Source organism: Thamnophis sirtalis, unplaced genomic scaffold, assembly GCF_051295495.1.
Source record: "Thamnophis sirtalis isolate CommonGarterSnake01/CBP01778 unplaced genomic scaffold, rThaSir2_p1.2 scaffold_11, whole genome shotgun sequence".
Lineage (NCBI taxonomy): Eukaryota > Metazoa > Chordata > Lepidosauria > Squamata > Natricidae > Thamnophis > Thamnophis sirtalis.
In genome coordinates, this window is record NW_028261391.1 from 551,246 (window position 1) to 574,642 (window position 23,397).

Sequence of the window (23,397 nt, forward strand, 5' to 3'; positions counted from 1 at the left end):
AATTTGAGACGGCATTTCCCAAGCGAGGAACCCTTTGGAGGTGATCGGGATGGGAAGAGTTGGGTTCGACATGACTAGGTCCCCCCACAGAAACAGGGACTCTGAGGATATTTCCAGCAGAGGGAGAAGAAGCATCCTAAGAAATTAACCCATCCATAAGAAATCGGAGCTGGCCACCAATCAAAGGAGGGGCTGTTACTATTGCGTTCGCACTTGTCCTTGATCAAACTGATATTCAACCAGAGGTCAGAAAATCAGATTTCCCCACCCCTCCTTCCAATCTAGAACCGTTCAGCAGAGAATGGGGAAGGAATGTAGCTTCCTTCCATTGCAAAGCACAAGTAGGCCGTGAGCAGCTGCTTTGGCTTACCAGCACTTGATCCTTGCGTCCTTTGAGGATCTCAATCCGGTGCCCGTAAACCTCCACCAGGACCCGCTGGACGTAAGAGACGGAGGGATTCCCACGGTTTTCGTTCTTGGCCTCCACGTTAAAGTAGGGCAGCCCCGTCTCATTGGCGCAGACCTTGGCCAGGGTGTAGGTGCAGGTGCCCATGAAGTGGTGCGTCTGTTTGTCAAAGGTGTTGTAATGAGGGTCGTTGTGTACGCGGCAGACCCCGTATGTATGTGGGTAGCAGTTGGGGACACCGTTTTGGACTCCGCAGTAATAATGTTTAGGGCAGGAATCAGCAGAGCAGGTGAGCTGGCCACCTTGACTGGGGCAGCTGCATTTGGTGGAACAGGTGTCATCGGTCCAAAAGCCGGAGCCCACTGGGTAGTGCTTCCCCTGGTGCCAGCACCCACACTGATGGCTGGGCACACAGGTGCCATTGTAGAGGAAGAACCCGGAGTCGCACACACAGGCTTCCGTGCACGGCAGGTCGCATGTGGCCGGAGCATTTGGGTTCTTGCAGGTGGATGGACAGGCATTGGCGCACGGCTCATAGTGGCTGTTGAGTGGGCATTCAGGAGCTGCGGGAGGCAAGAAGATCTCCGTGAGCCCAGTGCTGGAGTTTGGGTTCTAAAGGACACACTGCATCCCTCAAAGGACTTGGGCCCGAGTCCCTCCCTGGGGGCGCTGTCTTCCTAGATTGCGCTCCTTGCTCTCAGGATCCCAGCCATCTCAGGCAAATAGCCTCAATTTGCCTTCCAGGAGAAGCGTGAGTTACATTCGGTGCGTCTCCAAGAGAGAGAACGTGGCGACATCTGTGCCTCTCTCCATGGGAGAGAGAGAGAAAACACCCTCCCTCCTTCCCTCCATTCCCAGACCTCCCCGTTCCCATAGATCTCTCCCGATGCTCATGGCCGATTACAGGCATGGCTGCCGGAAAACTTACGGCAGAAGGTGGCGTTCCGCCAGGGGTCGATGGCAACTCCCAGGGACCGGCAGGCGTCTGCGTAGGACTGCAAGCTCCTGCAGAGGGAGCCTGGGTCCAAGTGCAGGGCGCACTGATCATAAAGGCAGCTGTCAAAATGCCCCGTTGGATCCAAGAGGCTATGGCAAGGTCTGAATGGCCCATTGATGTCTGTCAGGCGCCCACAGAAATCGCTGCTTTCGGCTGTGTCTTTCTCATCCTCCGTGCAGACGGGATCGGATCCAGAGGAACAGCTGTAGCAAAAGAAACAGTGCGGTTTAATGCCCTACGATCTCCATCCTGGGCAACAGCTGCCATTCAGGGACAGAAGCTACAAACCTGGTGAGGTTGGCCACCAGCCAGCTGTTGCCCAAGCTGGTGGAGTCAGGCTCTGCTTCCCCATGGGGGTTGAGGAAATCGTCAGTAGGATCCCCGTTGTAGTTTCCGCACAGGCCGCAGACCTCCCCCTTGTACGTGCTGAGGAGGGACACTTCCACCTGGTGGTCTCCGTCAAACTTGACTCTCAACCCAAAATCCGTAGAAACCATCGTGTAAAAGCCGCTGGGCAAGATCTCCACGCCCCGCACTGGGGTGGAGGGGACGACGACTGGCTCCCCATCGACCTAGAAAGAGGTTCCGGCGTCACTTTAGGCAGCTCAGGAGCAACGGTGCCCTTTTGTATCCCAACCACAAAGCCCGGCCCTCCTTCAGCAGCAGCAGCAGCAGTTCCACCTACCGTGACCCTTCCTCCCTTTCCCAGGGTGACCCGGATGCCCAGGACATCCACGGCCACACTCTCCACGTAGGAGACGTGTGTGTGGTCCCCTCGGTGCTCGTTGCTTGCTTCCACATTGAAGTAGGGGAGCAGAGAGTTGTTTCGGTCACACAGTTGGGAGAGAGTGTAGGTGCAGTTGCCCATGAAGTGGTGCGTCTGCTTGTCAAAAGTGTAATAATGGGGGTCACCCGACACCAGGCAGGACTCTGGAAAGAAGAAAGGGAGGTCAGACACGGCCGGTGTGAGCTCATAGGAAATGGGAGGACGCACTTTGGACAGGAACAAGGGAGCTTTGGGCGCCCCCTTCGTTTTTAGCAGCTTGGAACGGTCCAAGGACCTCGAAGCTTTCCTTGTACGTGACAACAATCCAATTCCTGCCCTTCTCCTCTTCCCAGGACTCCACGTCAAAGCCCCAAACCCATCGGAAGATGGAAGTTTAAGCTTTGGCCTCAAAGATCCTCACCTTGGGTGGGCGGAGGTGGCTTCTGTGTGGATGTAGATATAGGGGTGGTTGATATATCACCTGAAGAGGGAAGCGACATTCATATTATATTTGGTGGACAAGGCAGGAGAGGACCTGAAATGGTTGAAGGAACTTAAACTTTGTACTTGACAGAGTAGCAGAGGATGCACTTTTGAAAGCAGCAACAGAGTTTTGGGGCCCTGATCTGGAGGCCACTCCTACCCCCTCTAACAAGCACCCTTCTCCACTGTGCCCAGGAGTCTTGGGGAACATATGAGAATGAAGATTGGAGGGGCAGGATTACCTGGCGTAGTGGGCTCCGTGGGTGTAGGTGTCGGTTCTGGTAAAGAAAAGAAACAGTTCAAGTTAGGATCAACCCTCCTGTTGTCCTTCATCCCTTAGGAGAAGGGAATTAGGTCTTCTTAGCAATGGAACAAGAAGGGCCAAGGACATCCTATTGGCCTCCAACCTCCACCTATTACGCCCATCCCTGGGAACCTGAGTGGTTTCAGCAACGTCCTTCAAGCGTTGCAATTATAATAGATTGGAGGGGCAGGATTACCTGGAGTAGTGGGCTCCGTGGGTCTAGGTGTTGGTTCTGGTAAAGAAAAGAAACAATTCAAGTTATGATCAACCCTCTGGTGGTCCTTCATCCCTTAGGAGAAGGGAATTAGGTCTTCTTAGCAATGGCACAGGAAGGGCCAGAGGACATCCTATTGGCCTCCAATCTCCACCTATTACGCCCATCCCTGGGAACCTGGGTGGTTTCAGGAACGTCCTTCAAGCGTTGCCGTTTGGGGGGCAGGATTACCTGGCGTAGTGGGCTCCGTGGGTGTAGGTGTTGGTTCTGGTAAAGAAAGGAAACAGTTCAAGTTATGATCAACCCTCCTGTTGTCCTTCATCCCTTAGCAGAAGGGAATTAGGAGTTCGTAGCAATGGAACAAGAAGGACCAGAGGACATCCTATTGGCCTTCAATCACCACCTATTACGCCCATCCCTGGGAACCTGGGTGATCTCAGGAAGGTCCTTCAAGCGTTGCCGTTTGGGGGGCAGGATTACCTGGCGTAGTGGGCTCCGCGGTTGTAGGTTCTGGTGGACAAAGAAAAGAAGGCAGGTTTAGGATCAACCCCCCTAATAGCTCTTAGACGTACGTACCGCTTCCTAGTGCTTTAGAAGTTCTCTCTAAGCAGTTTACCACCTCTTGCCCCAACAATTTGGGTCCTTGTTTTACCGACCCTGGAAGGATGGAAGTCAACCTTGAACTGGTGAGAATTGAACTGCCAAACTGCTGGCAGTCATCAGAATCAGCCTGAAATACTGCATGAGGTATTAGGTATAAGTTAGGATCAACCCTCTGGTGGTCATTCATCCCTTAGGAGAAGGGAATTAGGTCTTCTTAGCAATGGAACAGGAAGGGCTGGGAACAACCTATGACCCTTCAACCTCCACCTATTACGCCCATCCCTGGGAACCTGGGTGATTTCAGGTACATCTTTCAAGCGTTGCCATTTGGGGGCAGGATTACCTGGCGTAGTGGGCTCCGCGGTTGTAGGTGTCGGTTCTGGTGGACAAAGAAAAGAAGGCAGGTTTAGGATCAACCCCCCTAATAGCACTTAGACGTACGTACCACTTCCTAGTGCTTTACAGTTCTCTCTAACAGTTTACAAGATTGGGGGCAAAAGAAGAAGGGGAAGGCAGAAAAGGAGGTGGCTGGATGGGGTCACTGAAGCAGTCGGTGTGAGGTTAAATGGACTCCGGAGGATGGTAGAGGACAGGAAGGCCGGGAGGAACGTTGTCCATGGGGTCACAAACACAAACATAAACTTTGCTCTGTACTTGACAGAGTAGCAGAGGATGCACTTTTGAAAGCAGCAACAGAGTTTTGGGGCCCTGATCTGGAGGCCACTCCTACCCCCTCTAACAAGCACCCTTCTCCATTTTGCCCAGGAGTCTTGGGGAACATATGAGAGTGAAGATTGGAGGGGAAGGATTACCTGGAGTAGTGGGCTCCGTGGGTTTAGGTGTTGGTTCTGGGGAACAAAAGAAAAAGTCCTAGTTAGGATCAACCCTCTGATAGTCATTCATCCCTTAGGAGAAGGGAATTAGGTCTTCTTAGCAATGGAACAAGAAGGACCAGAGGACATCCTATTGGCCTCCAATCTCTTAGCAATGGAACAAGAAGGGCTGGGAACAACCTATGAGCCTTCAACCGCCACCTATTACGCCCATCCCTGGGAACTTGGGTGGTTTCAGGAACGTCCTTCAAGCGTTGCCATTAAAATAAATTTGAGAGGCAGGGCTACCTGGAGTAGTGGGCTCCGTGGGTTTAGGTGTCGGTTCTGGGGAACAAAAGAAAAAGTTCAAGTTATGATCAACCCTCCTGTTGTCATCCTCCCCTTCATCCAAGGGAGGGTGCATTGGATGGAGAAACATGACACACTCCACAGCTTGAAATCCTCAATGGATGATGAGGTAGAAGGACAAATGCTGCTTCTAAGGAGGGGAAGAAACTCAACCTTTCCGGTCTTACAGTTCCACACAACATTCAACTTCGTCAAAAGGTAGGAAAATGTCAAGGAAGACACCAGGAAGGAGCAATTGCTGCCCCTGCTTTGTTCCAAGCGGAACACGGGAGAAAAGGAAAATGTCACCCAAGTGCTCACTGGGCCAGTGGTGCTGCAGGCTGGAGAGAAGGGGAACGAGGCACAGGTGTTCTCAATGAGATCTGATCACTTGCCCCGTTGGCACCTTCAGGCAAGCTGGAAGACCCCCAAGTCGCCCAACAGCTCTACTCACCACAGGCGGTGTCCTTTTCCCAGTCCCCGAGGTCGGCCCCGTTCAGTTCACATGCAGCGGCATAGGACTCCAGGCTCCTGCACAACTGCCCTCCGTCTCCCCCAGTGGCACACTGGTCATACACGCAGCTTTCAAAGTACGGCTGAGGAGGGAGGCTGCCATGGCAGGGGCTGAAAGGCCCACTTGAGGACAGAATCACTCTGCACAGACCTTCGAAATTTGCCTCTTGCACAGGGTCGCAGTGGGGTGGATCTATGGGTGGTCCTGGGCAGCTAGAGAGAGAGAGAGAGAGAAAAGTCAACATTAGAACACCTTTTGTTTGGATGCCCAAAGAGAAACGTAGTGAAACATTGTGGCTCAGTTTGCCTGCTCCTTCTGGCACGAGGAGGGTGCAAGTGGTGAAGAATTGAAAGAGGAACAACTGTGTCCCCTTTAAACACTAAATCTTTGGTGTTCCTTTCCTCTAATGGTTGGCTTTCTTATTGCCGTACAGGCTACTGCACAGGGGGTTCCACTGGCTGACCGATTCCGACTTCACAATCCATATCCTAGGCCCTGATATGGAAAACGTGGTGAAAGCCCCCTGTGATTCACAGTCACTTGCCTCCAGCCGCCATCTTCCACTCTCCAGCTGTTGCCAAATGTGTTGGTGTCAGTCACCAGCAGCCCATCTGGCTGTTGGAAATCGTCCAGCTGGCTGCCCGAGTACGTGCCACACAGCCCACAGAGGTGTCCCCTGTATCTCTCGTCCACTTGGATAAGCAGCTGCTGGTCCCCATCAAACTTCACCCGAAAGCCAAGGGGACTGTCAACCACCACGTACGGAAGCTGTTCCTCCACCCGAATGTCTGACTGTAACTTCAGAGGAAGGTCGACTTTGGCCCCATTCAGCTGCAGGAAGGGAAAAGGTCAGTCTAGGGATGGTAATTCCACTGGATTCCTGGGCTTACCGGCCACCACCTGCCCCATGTCTGGTTTCACTCAATTAACCCCCCTGCTCACAAAGTTAGCAACCTCCCACCACAGGGCTGCATCGATTCCTGGGAGGACGGCTAAATGTGAAGGGGAACCCCAGGATTTCATCCATCCATCCATTCCTTTAGACAATTCTCCAGGGTTCCATACTCACGTAGACCTCTTTGTTCTTCCTCAGAGCCAGGTGGATGTTTCTCAGCGAGATGGCCACTGAGTTGAGAGCCGTCCAGTGCGGGCTGGAGCGATGTTCGTTGCGAGTGGTAATGGAGAAGCGCTCGGAGGAGTTGCTGCAGATTTGCACTGCGGTGTAATTGCACCCACCCTGGAAATGATAGAGTCGCCCGTCGAAGGTGACATAGTGAGGGTCTCCATAGATGTGACAGGTGGCCTTGTCTGGAATGTGGCAATTCAGGATGCCGTTCTGTACTTTGCAGACTTGGTCTTCTTGGCAATTGTCTGGGAAGCAGGACAAGGTTCCGTGTTCTTCGCAGCGACATCGGCCGACGCAACCCGGCTGCCAGAACGTCTCTCCTTTCTGTTGGAGAAAAGCCCAAGGAGAAGATGAGGACCCTGCCCTGTTGTGAAAGTTGCTGCAGGTTCTGTCGTGGCCGCAGAGGACGTTGCTGGGGAACAAACCTCATAATATTGATCTCCATCTACACAGCCGCAATCCTCCTGCGGCACACATTGAGCTCCGCTTAGGACAAAGCCTTTGTCGCATTCGCAATCCTCCACGCAGGGCTTGGTGCAGTTCCATGGAGCCAGTGGATTGGAGCACGTGGCGGGACAGGAAGTGGCGCACACATTGTAATGGCTGTGATCACGGCAAGGGACCCCTACAAAAGAAAGCAGGAACCACCCAGAAAGTGAGGGACGCTGCCCAAGGCCACACTCAAGGTGGGCAGTTTTAGGGTATTGTAAGTGAATACTCACTGCAGGAAGTGGCATTCCTCCAGTCGGGGAGCTGCACGCCAGATCTTTGGCAGGCATCAGCGTACGCCTCCAAAGCCCCACACAAAGCCTGCTGGGACCCATGCAGTTCACACAGGTCAAAGACGCAACTCTGGAAGAAGCTGTTGGGGTTGATTGCAGAATGGCACGCTGCCAAGGGACCCTGGCTACTGGTCAGCTGTCCGCAATAGGCCTCGGTCTCATAGAGATCCTTTAGCTCTGAGGGACAAGGTGGTGATGTTGGTGGTGGTTTACAATTAGGGGGGTCGTACTCTGCGTTGGGCACCTGCCAACTGTTCCCCAGCTGATTGGAGTTCTGGGCTTGCTCTCCATTGGGCATCATGCTGTCATCCTGCCTGAGGTTGTTGAAGTTCCCACACATGCCGCAGGTCTTGTTGAAGAAGGTGGTGGGGACCCTGATCTCCACCGAGTGATCTGTGTCGTAAGATACAATCAGCCCAAAATCCGTTTCCAGGGTGACGTAGCGTCCATCGATGTCCACCCTCAGGGCGTTGTTCAGCTTGCGCACAGAAAGCGTGGTCAGCACTTTGTCCACCTAGAAGGAGCAAGAGACAATTTGAGACGGCATTTCCCAAGGGCGGAACCCTTTGGAGGTGATTGGGACGGGAAGAGTTGGGTTCAACATGACTAGGTCCCCCCACAGAAACAGGGACTCTGAGGATATTTCCAGCAGAGGGAGAAGAAGCATCCTAAGAAATTAACCCATCCATAAGAAATCGGAGCTGGCCACCAATCAAAGGAGGGGCTGTTACTATTGCGTTCGCACTTGTCCTTGATCAAACTGATATTCAGCCACAGGTCAGAAAATCAGATTTCCCCACCCCTCCTTCCAATCTAGAACCGTTCAGCAGAGAATGGGGAAGGAATGTAGCTTCCTTCCATTGCAAAGCACAAGTAGGCCGTGAGAAGCTGCTTTGGCTTACCAGCACTTGATCCTTGCGTCCTTTGAGGATCTCAATCCGGTGCCCGTAAACCTCCACCAGGACCCGCTGGACGTAAGAGACGGAGGGATTCCCACGGTTTTCGTTCTTGGCCTCCACGTTAAAGTAGGGCAGCCCCGTCTCATTGGCGCAGACCTTGGCCAGGGTGTAGGTGCAGGTGCCCATGAAGTGGTGCGTCTGTTTGTCAAAGGTGTTGTAATGAGGGTCGTTGTGGACGCGGCAGACCCCGTATGTATGTGGGTAGCAGTTGGGGACACCGTTTTGGACTCCGCAGTAATAATGTTTAGGGCAGGAATCAGCAGAGCAGGTGAGCTGGCCACCTTGACTGGGGCAGCTGCATTTGGTGGAACAGGTGTCATCAGTCCAAAAGCCGGAGCCCACTGGGTAGTGCTTCCCCTGGTGCCAGCACCCACACTGATGGCTGGGCACACAGGTGCCATTGTAGAGGAAGAACCCAGAGTCGCACACACAGGCTTCCGTGCATGGCAGGTCGCATGTGGCCGGAGCATTTGGGTTCTTGCAGGTGGATGGACAGGCATTGGCGCACGGCTCATAGTGGCTGTTGAGTGGGCATTGAGGAGCTGCGGGAGGCAAGAAGATCTCTGTGAGCCCAGTGCTGGAGTTTGGGTTCTAAAGGACACACTGCATCCCTCAATGGACTTGGGCGCGAGTCCCTCCCTGGGGGCGGTGTCTTCCTAGATTGCGCTCCTTGCTCTCAGGATCCCAGCCATCTCAGGCAAATAGCCTCAATTTGCCTTCCAGAAGAAGCGTGAGTTACATTCGGTGTGTCTCCAAGAGAGAGAACGTGGCGACATCTGTGCCTCTCTCCATGGGAGAGAGAGAGGAAACACCCTCCCTCCTTCCCTTCATTCCCAGACCTTCCCGTTCCCATAGATCTTTCCCGATGCTCATGGCCGATTACAGGCATGGCTGCCGGAAAACTTACGGCAGAAGGTGGCGTTCCGCCAGGGGTCGATGGCAACTCCCAGGGACCGGCAGGCGTCTGCGTAGGACTGCAAGCTCCTGCAGAGGGAGCCTGGGTCCAAGTGCAGGGCGCACTGATCATAAAGGCAGCTGTCAAAATGCCCCGTTGGATCCAAGAGGCTATGGCAAGGTCTGAATGGCCCATTGATGTCTGTCAGGCGCCCACAGAAATCGCTGCTTTCGGCTGTGTCTTTCTCATCCTCCGTGCAGACGGGATCGGATCCAGAGGAACAGCTGTAGCAAAAGAAACAGTGCGGTTTAATGCCCTACGATCTCCATCCTGGGCAACAGCTGCCATTCAGGGACAGAAGCTACAAACCTGGTGAGGTTGGCCACCAGCCAGCTGTTGCCCAAGCTGGTGGAGTCAGGCTCTGCTTCCCCATGGGGGTTGAGGAAATCGTCAGTAGGATCCCCGTTGTAGTTTCCGCACAGGCCGCAGACCTCCCCCTTGTACGTGCTGAGGAGGGACACTTCCACCTGGTGGTCTCCGTCAAACTTGACTCTCAACCCAAAATCCGTAGAAACCATCGTGTAAAAGCCGCTGGGCAAGATCTCCACGCCCCGCACTGGGGTGGAGGGGACGACGACTGGCTCCCCATCGACCTAGAAAGAGGTTCCGGCGTCACTTTAGGCAGCTCAGGAGCAACGGTGCCCTTTTGTATCCCAACCACAAAGCCCGGCCCTCCTTCAGCAGCAGCAGCAGCAGTTCCACCTACCGTGACCCTTCCTCCCTTTCCCAGGGTGACCCGGATGCCCAGGACATCCACGGCCACACTCTCCACGTAGGAGACGTGTGTGTGGCCCCCTCGGTGCTCGTTGCTTGCTTCCACATTGAAGTAGGGGAGCAGAGAGTTGTTTCGGTCACACAGTTGGGAGAGAGTGTAGGTGCAGTTGCCCATGAAGTGGTGCGTCTGCTTGTCAAAAGTGTAATAATGGGGGTCACCCGACACCAGGCAGGACTCTGGAAAGAAGAAAGGGAGGTCAGACACGGCCGGTGTGAGCTCATAGGAAATGGGAGGATGTACTTTGGACAGGAACAAGGGAGCTTTGGGTGCCCCCTTCGTTTTTAGCAGCTTGGAACGGTCCAAGGACCTCGAAGCTTTCCTTGTAGGTGACAACAATCCAATTCCTGCCCTTCTCCTCTTGCCAGGACTCCACGTCAAAGCCCCAAACCCATCGGAAGTGGGAAGTTTAAGCTTTGGCCTCAAAGATCCTCACCTTGGGTGGGCGGATGTGGCTTCTGTGTGGATGTAGATATAGGGGTGGTTGATATATCACCTGAAGAGGGAAGCGACATTCATATTATATTTGGTGGACAAGGCAGGAGAGGACCTGAAATGGTTGAAGGAACTTAAACTTTGTACTTGACAGAGTAGCAGAGGATGCACTTTTGAAAGCAGCAACAGAGTTTTGGGGCCCTGATCTGGAGGTCACTCCTACCCCCTCTAACAAGCACCCTTCTTCACTGTGCCCAGGAGTCTTGGGGAACACACGAGAGTGAAGATGCCCTCCTTTTCCAGAACAATTCAGTGATGTTGGGGCACATCCCTGTGTTCCTATGAAATGTGACCTCTTGATAGAGAAGAAGCGAAGTTAGGCTCAACCCTCCGATGGTCATTCATCCCTTAGAAGAAGGGGAATAGTTGTTCTTAGCAATGGAACAAGAAGGGTCAAGGACATCCTATTGGCCTCCAATCACCACCTATTACGCCCATCCCTGGGAACCTGAGTGGTTTCAGGAACGTCCTTCAAGTGTTCCCATTAAAATAAATTTGAGAGGCAGGGCTACCTGGAGTAGTGGGCTCCGTGGGTTTAGGTGTCGGTTCTGGGGAACAAAAGAAAAAGTTCAAGTTAGGATCAACCCTCCTGTTGTCCTTCATCCCTTAGGAGAAGGGAATTAGGTCTTCTAAGCAATGGAACAAGAAGGACCAGAGGACATCCTATTGGCCACCAACCTCCACCTATTACGCCCATCCCTGGGAACCTGGGTGGTCTCAGGAAGGTCCTTCAAGCGTTGCCGTTTGGGGGGCAGGATTACCTGGCGTAGTGGGCTCCGCGGTTGTAGGTGTCGGTTCTGGTGGACAAAGAAAAGAAGGCAGGTTTAGGATCAACCCCCCTAATAGCACTTAGACGTACGTACCGCTTCCTAGTGCTTTACAGTTCTCTCTAACAGTGTACAAGATTGGGGGCAAAAGAAGAAGGGGAAGGCAGAAAAGGAGGTCGCTGGATGGGGTCACCGAAGCAGTCGGTGTGAGGTTAAATGGACTCTGGAGGATCGTAGAGGACAGGAAGGCCGGGAGGAACGTTGTCCATGGGGTCACAAAGACAAACATAACCTTTGCTCTGTACTTGACAGAGTAGCAGAGGATGCACTTTTGAAAGCAGCAACAGAGTTTTGGGGCCCTGATCTGGAGGTCACTCCTAGCCCCTCTAACAAGCACCCTTCTCCACTGTGCCCAGGAGTCTTGGGGAACATATGAGAGTGAAGATTGGAGGGGCAGGATTACCTGGAGTAGTGGGCTCCGTGGATGTAGGTGTCGGTTCTGGTAAAGAAAGGAAACAGTTCAAGTTATGATCAACCCTCCTGTTGTCCTTCATCCCTTAGGAGAAGGGAATTAGGTCTTCTTAGCAATGGAACAAGAAGGGCCAGAGGACATACTGTTGGCCTTCAATCACCACCTATTACGCCCATCCCTGGGAACCTGGGTGGTTTCAGGAACGTCCCTCAAGTGTTGCAATTATAATAGATTGGAGGGGCAGGATTACCTGGAGTAGTGCGCTCTGTGGGTGTAGGTGTTGGTTCTGGTAAAGAAAAGAAACAATTCAAGTTATGATCTGTGCCCAGGAGTCTTGGGGAACATATGAGAGTGAAGATTGGAGGGGCCAGAGGACATACTGTTGGCCTCCAACCTCCACCTATTACGCCCATCCCTGGGAACCTGGGTGGTCTCAGGAACGTCCATCAAGCGTTGTCATTATAATAGATTTGAGGGGAAGGATTACCTGGAGTAGTGGGCTCCGTGGGTGTAGGTGTCGGTTCTGAGGAACAAAAGAAATAGTTCAAGTTAGGCTCAACCCCCGCGATGGTCATTCATCCCTTAGGAGAAGGGTATTAGGTCTTCTTAGCAATGGAACAGGAAGGGCTGGGAACAACCTATGACCCTTCAACCTCCACCTATTACGCCCATCCCTGGGAACCTGGGTGGTCTCAGGAAGGTCCCTCAAGCGTTGCAATTATAATAGATTGGAGGGGCAGGATTACCTGGAGTAGTGCGCTCTGTGGGTGTAGGTGTTGGTTCTGGTAAAGAAAAGAAACAATTCAAGTTATGATCAACCCTCTGGTGGTCCTTCATCCCTTAGGAGAAGGGAATTAGGTCTTCTTAGCAATGGAACAAGAAGGGCCAGAGGACATACTGTTGGCCTCCAACCTCCACCTATTACGCCCATCCCTGGGAACCTGGGTGGTCTCAGGAACGTCCATCAAGCGTTGTCATTATAATAGATTTGAGGGGAAGGATTACCTGGAGTAGTGGGCTCCGTGGGTGTAGGTGTCGGTTCTGAGGAACAAAAGAAATAGTTCAAGTTAGGCTCAACCCCCGCGATGGTCATTCATCCCTTAGGAGAAGGGAATTAGGTCTTCTTAGCAATGGAACAGGAAGGGCTGGGAACAACCTATGACCCTTCAACCTCCACCTATTACGCGCATCCCTGGGAACCTGGGTGATTTCAGGTACATCTTTCAAGCGTTGCCATTTGGGGGCAGGATTACCTGGCGTAGTGGGCTCCGCGGTTGTAGGTGTCAGTTCTGGTGGACAAAGAAAAGAAGGCAGGTTTAGGATCAACCCCCCTAATAGCACTTAGACGTACGTACCACTTCCTAGTGCTTTACAGTTCTCTCTAAGCAGTTTACCACCTCTTGCCCCAACAATTTGGGTCCTTGTTTTACCGACCCTGGAAGGATGGAAGTCAACCTTGAACTGGTGATAATTGAACTGCCAAACTGCTGGCAGTCATCAGAATCAGCCTGAAATACTGCATGAGGTATTAGGTATAAGTTAGGATCAACCCTCCGATGGTCATTCATCCCTTAGGAGAAGGGAATTAGGTCTTCTTAGCAATGGAACAAGAAGAACATCCTATTGGCCTCCAATCTCCACCTATTACGCCCATCCCTGGGAACCTGAGTGGTTTCAGGAACGTCCTTCAAGTGTTCCCATTAAAATAAATTTGAGAGGCAGGGCTACCTGGAGTAGTGGGCTCCGTGGGTTTAGGTGTCGGTTCTGGGGAACAAAAGAAAAAGTTCAAGTTAGGATCAACCCTCCTGTTGTCCTTCATCCCTTAGGAGAAGGGAATGAGGTCTTCTTAGCAATGGAACAAGGAGGGCCAGAGGACATCCTATTGGCCTCCAATCTCCACCTATTACGCCCATCCCTGGGAACCTGGGTGGTTTCAGGAACGTCCTTCAAGCGTTGCCGTTTGGGGGGCAGGATTACCTGGCGTAGTGGGCTCTGCGGTTATAGGTGTTGGTTCTGGTGGACAAAGGAAAGAAGGCAGGTTTAGGATCAACCCCCCTAATAGCACTTAGACGTACGTACCACTTCCTAGTGCTTTACAGTTCTCTCTAACAGTGTACAAGATTGGGGGCAGAAGAAGAAGGGGAAGGCAGAAAAGGAGGTCGCTGGATGGGGTCACTGAAGCAGTCGGTGTGAGGTTAAATGGACTCTGGAGGATCGTAGAGGACAGGAAGGCCGGGAGGAACGTTGTCCATGGGGTCACAAACACAAACATAAACTTTGCTCTGTACTTGACAGAGTAGCAGAGGATGCACTTTTGAAAGCAGCAACAGAGTTTTGGGGCCCTGATGTGGACGCCACTCCTACCCCCTCTAACAAGCACCCTTCTCCACTGTGCCCAGGAGTCTTGGGGAATATATGAGAGTGAAGATTGGAGGGGCAGGATTACCTGGAGTAGTGGGCTCCGTGGGTTTAGGTGTCGGTTCTGGTAAAGAAAGGAAACAGTTCAAGTTAGGATCAACCCTCCTGTTGTCCTTCATCCCTTAGGAGAAGGGAATTATGTCTTCTTAGCAATGGAACAAGAAGGGCTGGGAATGTCCTGTTGGCCTTCAATCTCCACCTATTACGCCCATCCCTGGGAACTTGGGTGGTTTCAGGAACGTCCTTCAAGCGTTGCCATTAAAATAAATTTGAGAGGCAGGGCTACCTGGAGTAGTGGGCTCCGCGGTTGTAGGTGTCAGTTCTGGTGGACAAAGAAAAGAAGGCAGGTTTAGGATCAACCCCCCTAATAGCACTTAGACGCACGTACCACTTCCTAGTGCTTTACAGTTCTCTCTAAGCAGTTTACCACCTCTTGCCACAACAATTTGGGTCCTTGTTTTACCAACCCTGGAAGGATGGAAGTCAACCTTGAACTGGTGAGAATTGAACTGCCAAACTGCTGGCAGTCATCAGAATCAGCCTGAAATACTGCATGAGGTATTAGGTATAAGTTAGGATCAACCCTCCGATGGTCATTCATCCCTTAGGAGAAGGGAATTAGGTCTTCTTAGCAATGGAACAAGAAGAACATCCTATTGGCCTCCAATCTCCACCTATTACGCCCATCCCTGGGAACCTGGGTGGTTTCAGGAACGTCCTTCAAGTGTTGCCATTAAAATAAATTTGAGAGGAAGGGCTACCTGGAGTAGTGGGCTCCGTGGGTGTAGGTGTCGGTTCTGGGGAAAAAAAGACATAGTTCAAGTTAGGATCAACCCTCCTGTTGTCCTTCATCCCTTAGGAGAAGGGAATTAGGTCTTCTTAGCAATGGAACAAGAAGGACAAGAGGACATCCTATTGGCCTCCAACCTCCACCTATTACGCCCATCCCTGGGAACCTGGGTGGTTTCAGGAACGTCCTTCAAGCGTTGCCATTAAAATAAATTTGAGAGGCAGGGCTACCTGGAGTAGTGGGCTCCGTGGATGTAGGTGTCAGTTCTGGTAAAGAAAGGAAACAGTTCAAGTTATGATCAACCCTCCTGTTGTCCTTCATCCCTTAGGAGAAGGGAATTAGGTGTTCTTAGCAATGGCACAGGAAGGGCCAGAGGACATCCTATTGGCCTTCAATCTCCACCTATTACGCCCATCCCTGGGAACTTGGGTGGTTTCAGGAACGTCCTTCAAGCGTTGCCATTAAAATAAATTTGAGAGGCAGGGCTACCTGGAGTAGTGGGCTCCGTGGGTTTAGGTGTCGGTTCTGGGGAACAAAAGAAAAAGTTCAAGTTATGATTAACCCTCCTGTTGTCATCCTCCTCTTCAGCCAAGGGAGGGTGCATTGGATGGGGAAACATGACACACTCCACAGCTTGAAATCCTCAATGGATGATGAGGTATGATGTGCCAGTGCCTGGAAGCTGTTAGGGTCTGGATGAAAGTGAACAAACTCGCACTCAATCCTGACAAGACCGAATGGCTGTGGATGTTGCCCCCTAAGGACAGTCCATCCAGTCCGTCCTTAACCCTGGGGGGAGAAAAATTCCCCCCCTCAGAGAGGGTTCGCAATTTGGGGGTCCTCCTGGACCCGCAGCTGACCTTTGAACACCACCTTCAGCTGTGACCAGGGGGGGCCTTTGCCCAGGATCACCTGGTGCACCAATTGTGGCCCTATTTTGACCGTGAGGCACTTCAGACAGTCACTCATGCCCTCGTCATCTCAAGACTGGATTACTGTAATGCGCTCTACTTGGGGCTGCCCCTGAAAAGTGTTCGGAGATATAGGGGTGGTTGATATATCACCTGAAGAGGGAAGCGACATTTATATTTTGAGTATAAGGTCTTGAAATGGTTGAAGGAACTTGAACTTCGCTTTGTACTTGGCCACAGTCCCTTCTCACCCTAGTAGCATTGTCGGATGAAGTAGAGTCTTCAGGGACATTGTTAACGGGTGCATAGCACCATTTAACGAACATCCAAGAAGGCGGTCATAGTGAGAGAAGCTCCAACAATTCTGGGGAAAATACTCAGCTGAGCAAAATCTTCTTCTCTTCCGAGACATCAGGACGGCACCCCAATCCCAAGATCCGTCAGAAGAGGAGAAGGGAGCAAATGATCTGATTCAGTCTGAAAGGCACTTACCCTGGGAAGGAGTGGGGCGTGTCAGTGTGGTTGTGGGTCCAGGAGTGGATGTTGTCCGTGCTGTAAAAGGAAATGACACTTGTATGTTCCTCTAAGATTGAGAAATGTGAAGGATCATTCAAACATCACCAAGTCTCCCTGACCCATCTTGAACCCCACTTGAGCTTGTGACCAGATACTCCTTCGCGGAGGAGGAGGAGGCAAAGAGAAGAAGGAAGCATCTCTATCACGTGACCCACACTCTGAAGCCATCCTTGTGCTAACCGAGGTCAGATTTAAACCCTTGGGGTGGGTTCCTAGGGATTTGGGTCCCTCCTTATTCACACTGGGGAAAAGCCCGAATTGTGGAAGATGCCCAGTAATGTTTCTATGATGTGCCAGGCCCCACCTCTGGGAAAGGAATAAAGGGCGAAATCTTACACGGGCAGTCACTGTCCTGTACAGAGATGTCATCCACGGCCACGTCGCTGCGGAAGTCCTCTCCCCGCACTCCTTCCAGCAGTATCTAGGAAGAGGAGAAGGTCTCCAGTATGTCTCGAGAAGGGATAAACGCCATGATATCAGCCAGATGTTTGGTTGTAAAGCTGCCACTCTCATCCTTACCTTCACCCTGCCTTGGTGAGCTATGCTGAACTCTCCTGTCTTCCAACGGTTGCCCTTGCTTCCCGTTTCCGACCAGACCAGGAAAGGTGGCGCATCATCCAAGATGACATAGAAGTGCAGCGCCATCTTTTGGGCGACGCCGTACATATGATACCAGAAGCTGAAGCACATGGGCCCCTGAAGGTCGCACGTGGGGCTGACCAAATGCGCCACATCCCCAGGGCGGGCATCGCTTCCTGCCAGGTAAATGAAGTAGCCCCCTAAAGAAAGAGACAGAGGTCAAAACAACGTGGATCCTCAGAGATGCGAAGAGACAGTTCCGTGCAATCCAAGCTGCCTGGGGTTCCTCAGAGATAAGGACCCAGAGTAGCTCTCCTGGTCTGACGCCTTGAACTTCCAAGGACACACCCTATCCTTCCGTCAACCCTGGCAAGTGCTGCAACCTCTCTCCCGCAAGACTCTCCTCCTTGGCCTGTGGGTCCTACATCCCACAAGGAGGACTCCTTCCTGGAAGGTGGCCCAGATGGGAGTGCAGCAGCAAGGAAACAATCTGGGAGCAGGGAGGCGGCAACAGCTAAATGTTCAGTTCTGCATATTTCAATCCCTAAATTGGAAGCCAGGAAGAAAACTCGCGGACGTGTCCAAGCAGAGGCTCCATAACGTTCATCTCTCAGGCCTTTAGCACACCACGATCAGAACTCTCCACTGATGAGTGACAGAAAATGCCATTTTGTTATTTTGGACTTTGTTTTAAAGAGAAAGATTTGCCTTTCTTGACTAGGGTCCCCTTTGGGGGGGTTGTTTGGCCCTTGTTTTCTTCTTCTGCACCACATACAGTCCTATGGACTTAGTTGGGTGCTACTTAAGGGTTCAAATGAATAAAATAATTGTTCCCCTCTTGGAGATTCAATAGTTGGGATTGTTACACTGAGGAGGTCTTGGATTCCTTCCGATCAATGGCCCTTTACAGCTGTAAGATGCCACCAAAGAAGGAAAAGAAGAAGACCAGGGCCCCAGCCTCACCTCCAGTGGTGTGGTCATACAAGGGTCCTGTGTTTGGCGAGGGTGTTGGGCCTTTGTGTCGTTTCCAGTCAATGTTGTCGGTGGACGATTGGTTCCAGGAACAGAAATCCTTCTCAAAAGTGCAGGAGAAACCGCAAGGGACCAAGGGACCTAGGAACACAAGAGAAAGGAGGGCGGGGTGCGTTGTTGGCAGAAAGGTCTGGAGATCCAGAAAGGGCTGCGAATCAACAACAAAGGAGGAGGGGGGGGAACAGGAGGCAGCCAATGATGCAGGGAGTGTTACAGATGGAGGGTGATGAGAATTCCAACTGGCAAAATGAGGTGGCTGCTTTGGGTAGCTCTGTGCAATATTCAGCCCTCATGGGCCGGGACTCTCTGCCTCTCCACCAGCAATATTTCCACAAAGAGAAAATACTCTTGTGCAGGTGGGAGAAGGTGATCAGGAACGGAGCTCCATGGACTCTCAATCGACAGCCGACAAGGAAAGCTGGAAGGCCCCCAAGTCGCCCAACAGCTCTACTCACCACAGGCGGTGTCCTTTTCCCAGTCCCCGAGGTCGGCCCCGTTCAGTTCGCATGCAGCGGCATAGGCCTCCAGGCTCCTGCACAACTGCCCTCCGTCTCCCCCGGTGGCACACTGGTCATACACGCAGCTTTCAAAGTACGGCTGAGGAGGGAGGCTGCCATGGCAGGGGCTGAAAGGCCCACTTGAGGACAGAATCACTCTGCACAGACCTTCGAAATCTGCCTCTTGCACAGGGTCGCAGTGGGGTGGATCGATGGGTGGTCCTGGGCAGCTACAGAGAGAGAGAGAGAAAAGTCAACATTAAAACACCCTTTGTTTGGATGCCCAAAGAGAAACGTAGTGAAACATTGTGGCTCAGTTTGCCTGCTCCTTCTGGCACGAGGAGGGTGCAAGTGGTGAAGAATTGAACGAGGAACAACTGTGTCCCCTTTAAACACTAAATCTTTGGGGTTCCCTTCCTCTAATGGTTGGCTTTCTTATCGCCGTACAGGCTACTGCACAGTGGGTTCCACTGGCTGACCGATTCCGACTTCACAATCCATATCCTAGGCCCCGATAGGGAAAACGTGATGAAAACACCCCGTGGTTCACAGTCACTTGCCTCCAGCCGCCATCTTCCACTCTCCAGCTGTTGCCAAATGTGTTGGTGTCGGTCACCAGCAGCCCATCTGGCTGTTGGAAATCGTCCAGCTGGCTGCCCGAGTACGTGCCACACAGCCCACAGAGGTGTCCCCTGTATCTCTCGTCCACTTGGATAAGCAGCTGCTGGTCCCCATCAAACTTCACCCGAAAGCCAAGGGGACTGTCAACCACCACGTACGGACGCTGTTCCTCCACCCGAATGTCTGACTGTAGCTTCAGAGGAAGGTTGACTTTGGCCCCATTCAGCTGCAGGAAGGGAAAAGGTCAGTCTAGGGATGGTAATTCCACTGGATTCCTGGGCTTACCGGCCACCACCTGCCCCATGTCTGGTTTCACTCAATTAACCCCCCTGCTCACAAAGTTAGCAACCTCCCACCACAGGGCTGCATCGATTCCTGGGAGGACGGCTAAATGTGAAGGGGAACCCCAGGATTTCATCCATCCATCCATTCCTTTAGACAATTCTCCAGGGTTCCATACTCACGTAGACCTCTTTGTTCTTCCTCAGAGCCAGGTGGATGTTTCTCAGCGAGATGGCCACTGAGTTGAGAGCCGTCCAGTGCGGGCTGGAGCGATGTTCGTTGCGAGTGGTGATGGAGAAGCGCTCGGAGGAGTTGCTGCAGATTTGCACTGCGGTGTAATTGCACCCACCCTGGAAATGATAGAGTCGCCCGTCGAAGGTGACATAGTGAGGGTCTCCGTAGATGTGACAGGTGGCCTTGTCTGGAATGTGGCAATTCAGGATGCCGTTCTGTACTTTGCAGACTTGGTCTTCTTGGCAATTGTCTGGGAAGCAGGACAAGGTTCCGTGTTCTTCGCAGCGACATCGGCCGACGCAACCCGGCTGCCAGAACGTCTCTCCTTTCTGTTGGAGAAAAGCCCAAGGAGAAGATGAGGACCCTGCCCTGTTGTGAAAGTTGCTGCAGGTTCTGTCGGGGCCGCAGACGATGTTGCTGGGGAACAAACCTCATAATATTGATCTCCATCTACACAGCCGCAATCCTCCTGCGGCACACATTGAGCTCCGCTTAGGACAAAGCCTTTGTCGCATTCGCAATCCTCCACGCAAGGCTTGGTGCAGTTCCATGGAGCCAGTGGATTGGAGCACGTGGCGGGACAGGAAGTGGCGCACACATTGTAATGGCTGTGATCATGGCAAGGGACCCCTACAAAAGAAAGCAGGAACCACCCAGAAAGTGAGGGACGCTGCCCAAGGCCACACTCAAGGTGGGCACTTTTAGGGTATTGTAAGTGAATACTCACTGCAGGAAGTGGCATTCCTCCAGTCGGGGAGCTGCACGCCAGATCTTTGGCAGGCATCAGCGTACGCCTCCAAAGCCCCACACAAGGCCTGCTGGGACCCATGCAGTTCACACAGGTCAAAGACGCAACTCTGGAAGAAGCTGTTGGTGTTGATTGCAGAATGGCAAGCTGCCAAGGGACCCTGGCTACTGGTCAGCTGTCCGCAATAGGCCTCGGTCTCATAGCGATCCTTTAGCTCTGAGGGACAAGGTGGTGGTGGTGGTGGTGTTTTACAATAGGGGCGGTCGTACTCTGCGTTGGGCACCTGCCAACTGTTCCCCAGCTGATTGGAGTTCTGGGCTTGCTCTCCATTGGGCATCATGCTGTCATCCTGCCTGAGGTTGTTGAAGTTCCCACACATGCCGCAGGTCTTGTTGAAGAAGGTGGTGGGGACCCTGATCTCCACCGAGTGATCTGTGTCGTAAGATACGATCAGCCCAAAATCCGTTTCCAGGGTGACGTAGCGTCCATCGATGTCCACCCTCAGGGCGTTGTTCAGCTTGCGCACAGAAAGCGTGGTCAGCACTTTGTCCACCTAGAAGGAGCAAGAGATGATTTGAGACGGCATTTCCCAAGGGAGGAACCCTCTGGAGGTGATCGGGACGGGAAGAGTTGGGTTCGACATGACTAGGTCCCCCCACAGAAACAGGGACTCTGAGGATATTTCCAGCAGAGGGAGAAGAAGCATCCTAAGAAATTAACCCATCCATAAGAAATCAGAGCTGGCCACCAATCAAAGGAGGGGCTGTTACTATTGCGTTCGCACTTGTCCTTGATCAAACTGATATTCAGCCACAGGTCAGAAAATCAGATTTCCCCACCCCTCCTTCCAATCTAGAACCGTTCAGCAGAGAATGGGGAAGGAATGTAGCTTCCTTCCATTGCAAAGCACAAGTAGGCCGTGAGAAGCTGCTTTGGCTTACCAGCACTTGATCCTTGCGTCCTTTGAGGATCTCAATCCGGTGCCCGTAAACCTCCACCAGGACCCGCTGGACGTAAGAGACGGAGGGATTCCCACGGTTTTCGTTCTTGGCCTCCACGTTAAAGTAGGGCAGCCCCGTCTCATTGGCGCAGACCTTGGCCAGGGTGTAGGTGCAGGTGCCCATGAAGTGGTGTGTCTGTTTGTCAAAGGTGTTGTAATGAGGGTCGTTGTGGACGCGGCAGACCCCGTATGTATGTGGGTAGCAGTTGGGGACACCGTTTTGGACTCCGCAGTAATAATGTTTAGGGCAGGAATCAGCAGAGCAGGTGAGCTGGCCACCTTGACTGGGGCAGCTGCATTTGGTGGAACAGGTGTCATCGGTCCAAAAGCCGGAGCCCACTGGGTAGTGCTTCCCCTGGTGCCAGCACCCACACTGATGGCTGGGCACACAGGTGCCATTGTAGAGGAAGAACCCAGAGTCGCACACACAGGCTTCCGTGCATGGCAGGTCGCATGTGGCCGGAGCATTTGGGTTCTTGCAGGTGGATGGACAGGCATTGGCGCACGGCTCATAGTGGCTGTTGAGTGGGCATTCAGGAGCTGCGGGAGGCAAGAAGATCTCCGTGAGCCCAGTGCTGGAGTCTGGGTTCTAAAGGACACACTGCATCCCTCAATGGACTTGGGCACGAGTCCCTCCCTGGGGGCGGTGTCTTCCTAGATTGCGCTCCTTGGTCTCAGGATCCCAGCCATCTCAGGCAAATAGCCTCAATTTGCCTTCCAGGAGAAGCGTGAGTTACATTCGGTGTGTCTCCAAGAGAGAGAACGTGGCGACATCTGTGCCTCTCTCCATGGGAGAGAGAGAGAAAACACCCTCCCTCCTTCCCTTCATTCCCAGCCGTCCCCGTTCCCATAGATCTTTCCCGATGCTCATGGCCGATTACAGGCATGGCTGCCGGAAAACTTACGGCAGAAGGTGGCGTTCCGCCAGGGGTCGATGGCAACTCCCAGGGACCGGCAGGCGTCTGCGTAGGACTGCAAGCTCCTGCAGAGGGAGCCTGGGTCCAAGTGCAGGGCGCACTGATCATAAAGGCAGCTGTCAAAATGCCCCGTTGGATCCAAGAGGCTATGGCAAGGTCTGAATGGCCCATTGATGTCTGTCAGGCGCCCACAGAAATCGCTGCTTTCGGCTGTGTCTTTCTCATCCTCCGTGCAGACGGGATCGGATCCAGAGGAACAGCTGTAGCAAAAGAAACAGTGCGGTTTAATGCCCTACGATCTCCATCCTGGGCAACAGCTGCCATTCAGGGACAGAAGCTACAAACCTGGTGAGGTTGGCCACCAGCCAGCTGTTGCCCAAGCTGGTGGAGTCAGGCTCTGCTTCCCCATGGGGGTTGAGGAAATCGTCAGTAGGATCCCCGTTGTAGTTTCCGCACAGGCCGCAGACCTCCCCCTTGTACGTGCTGGGGAGGGACACTTCCACCTGGTGGTCTCCGTCAAACTTGACTCTCAACCCAAAATCCGTAGAAACCATCGTGTAAAAGCCGCTGGGCAAGATCTCCACGCCCCGCACTGGGGTGGAGGGGACGACGACTGGCTCCCCATCGACCTAGAAAGAGGTTCCGGCGTCACTTTAGGCAGCTCAGGAGCAACGGTGCCCTTTCGTATCCCAACCACAAAGCCCGGCCCTCCTTCAGCAGCAGCAGCAGTTCCACCTACCGTGACCCTTCCTCCCTTTCCCAGGGTGACCCGGATGCCCAGGACATCCACGGCCACACTCTCCACATAGGAGACGTGTGTGTGGCCCCCTCGGTGCTCGTTGCTTGCTTCCACATTGAAGTAGGGGAGCAGAGAGTTGTTTCGGTCACACAGTTGGGAGAGAGTGTAGGTGCAGTTGCCCATGAAGTGGTGCGTCTGCTTGTCAAAAGTGTAATAATGGGGGTCACCCGACACCAGGCAGGACTCTGGAAAGAAGAAAGGGAGGTCAGACACGGCCG

The 23,397-nt window shown here is 52.8% G+C and overlaps 1 protein-coding gene and 1 long non-coding RNA gene across 2 annotated transcripts in view; both read right to left on the reverse strand.

Annotated features, from left to right (window-relative positions):
• Window positions 1–23,397, reverse strand: part of LOC148043410 (IgGFc-binding protein-like) — a 46,492-nt gene that overhangs the window by 8,827 nt on the left and 14,268 nt on the right. The window contains exons 19-47 of the mRNA XM_087726049.1: window positions 23,120–23,364; window positions 22,726–23,009; window positions 22,369–22,640; window positions 21,405–22,003; window positions 20,443–21,016; window positions 20,146–20,345; window positions 19,664–20,044; window positions 19,139–19,425; window positions 13,753–13,788; window positions 13,029–13,064; window positions 12,781–12,816; window positions 12,522–12,557; window positions 12,263–12,298; window positions 12,026–12,108; window positions 10,478–10,537; window positions 9,976–10,220; window positions 9,579–9,862; window positions 9,222–9,493; window positions 8,258–8,856; window positions 7,296–7,869; window positions 6,999–7,198; window positions 6,517–6,897; window positions 5,992–6,278; window positions 5,388–5,659; window positions 2,591–2,650; window positions 2,089–2,333; window positions 1,692–1,975; window positions 1,335–1,606; window positions 371–969 (exon numbers count right to left, since the gene is read on the reverse strand). Coding sequence (XP_087582175.1) covers window positions 371–969; window positions 1,335–1,606; window positions 1,692–1,975; window positions 2,089–2,333; window positions 2,591–2,650; window positions 5,388–5,659; window positions 5,992–6,278; window positions 6,517–6,897; window positions 6,999–7,198; window positions 7,296–7,869; window positions 8,258–8,856; window positions 9,222–9,493; window positions 9,579–9,862; window positions 9,976–10,220; window positions 10,478–10,537; window positions 12,026–12,108; window positions 12,263–12,298; window positions 12,522–12,557; window positions 12,781–12,816; window positions 13,029–13,064; window positions 13,753–13,788; window positions 19,139–19,425; window positions 19,664–20,044; window positions 20,146–20,345; window positions 20,443–21,016; window positions 21,405–22,003; window positions 22,369–22,640; window positions 22,726–23,009; window positions 23,120–23,364 — 7,739 coding nt within the window. The remainder of the gene's footprint in view (window positions 1–370; window positions 970–1,334; window positions 1,607–1,691; window positions 1,976–2,088; window positions 2,334–2,590; window positions 2,651–5,387; window positions 5,660–5,991; window positions 6,279–6,516; window positions 6,898–6,998; window positions 7,199–7,295; window positions 7,870–8,257; window positions 8,857–9,221; window positions 9,494–9,578; window positions 9,863–9,975; window positions 10,221–10,477; window positions 10,538–12,025; window positions 12,109–12,262; window positions 12,299–12,521; window positions 12,558–12,780; window positions 12,817–13,028; window positions 13,065–13,752; window positions 13,789–19,138; window positions 19,426–19,663; window positions 20,045–20,145; window positions 20,346–20,442; window positions 21,017–21,404; window positions 22,004–22,368; window positions 22,641–22,725; window positions 23,010–23,119; window positions 23,365–23,397) is intronic.
• LOC148043411 (uncharacterized) lies at window positions 14,222–18,808 on the reverse strand. Its single transcript, XR_015697958.1, has 4 exons — window positions 18,537–18,808; window positions 15,473–15,508; window positions 15,214–15,249; window positions 14,222–14,257 (listed from the first exon to the last, which is right to left on the reverse strand). It is a non-coding gene; the product is annotated as an uncharacterized LOC148043411 (long non-coding RNA).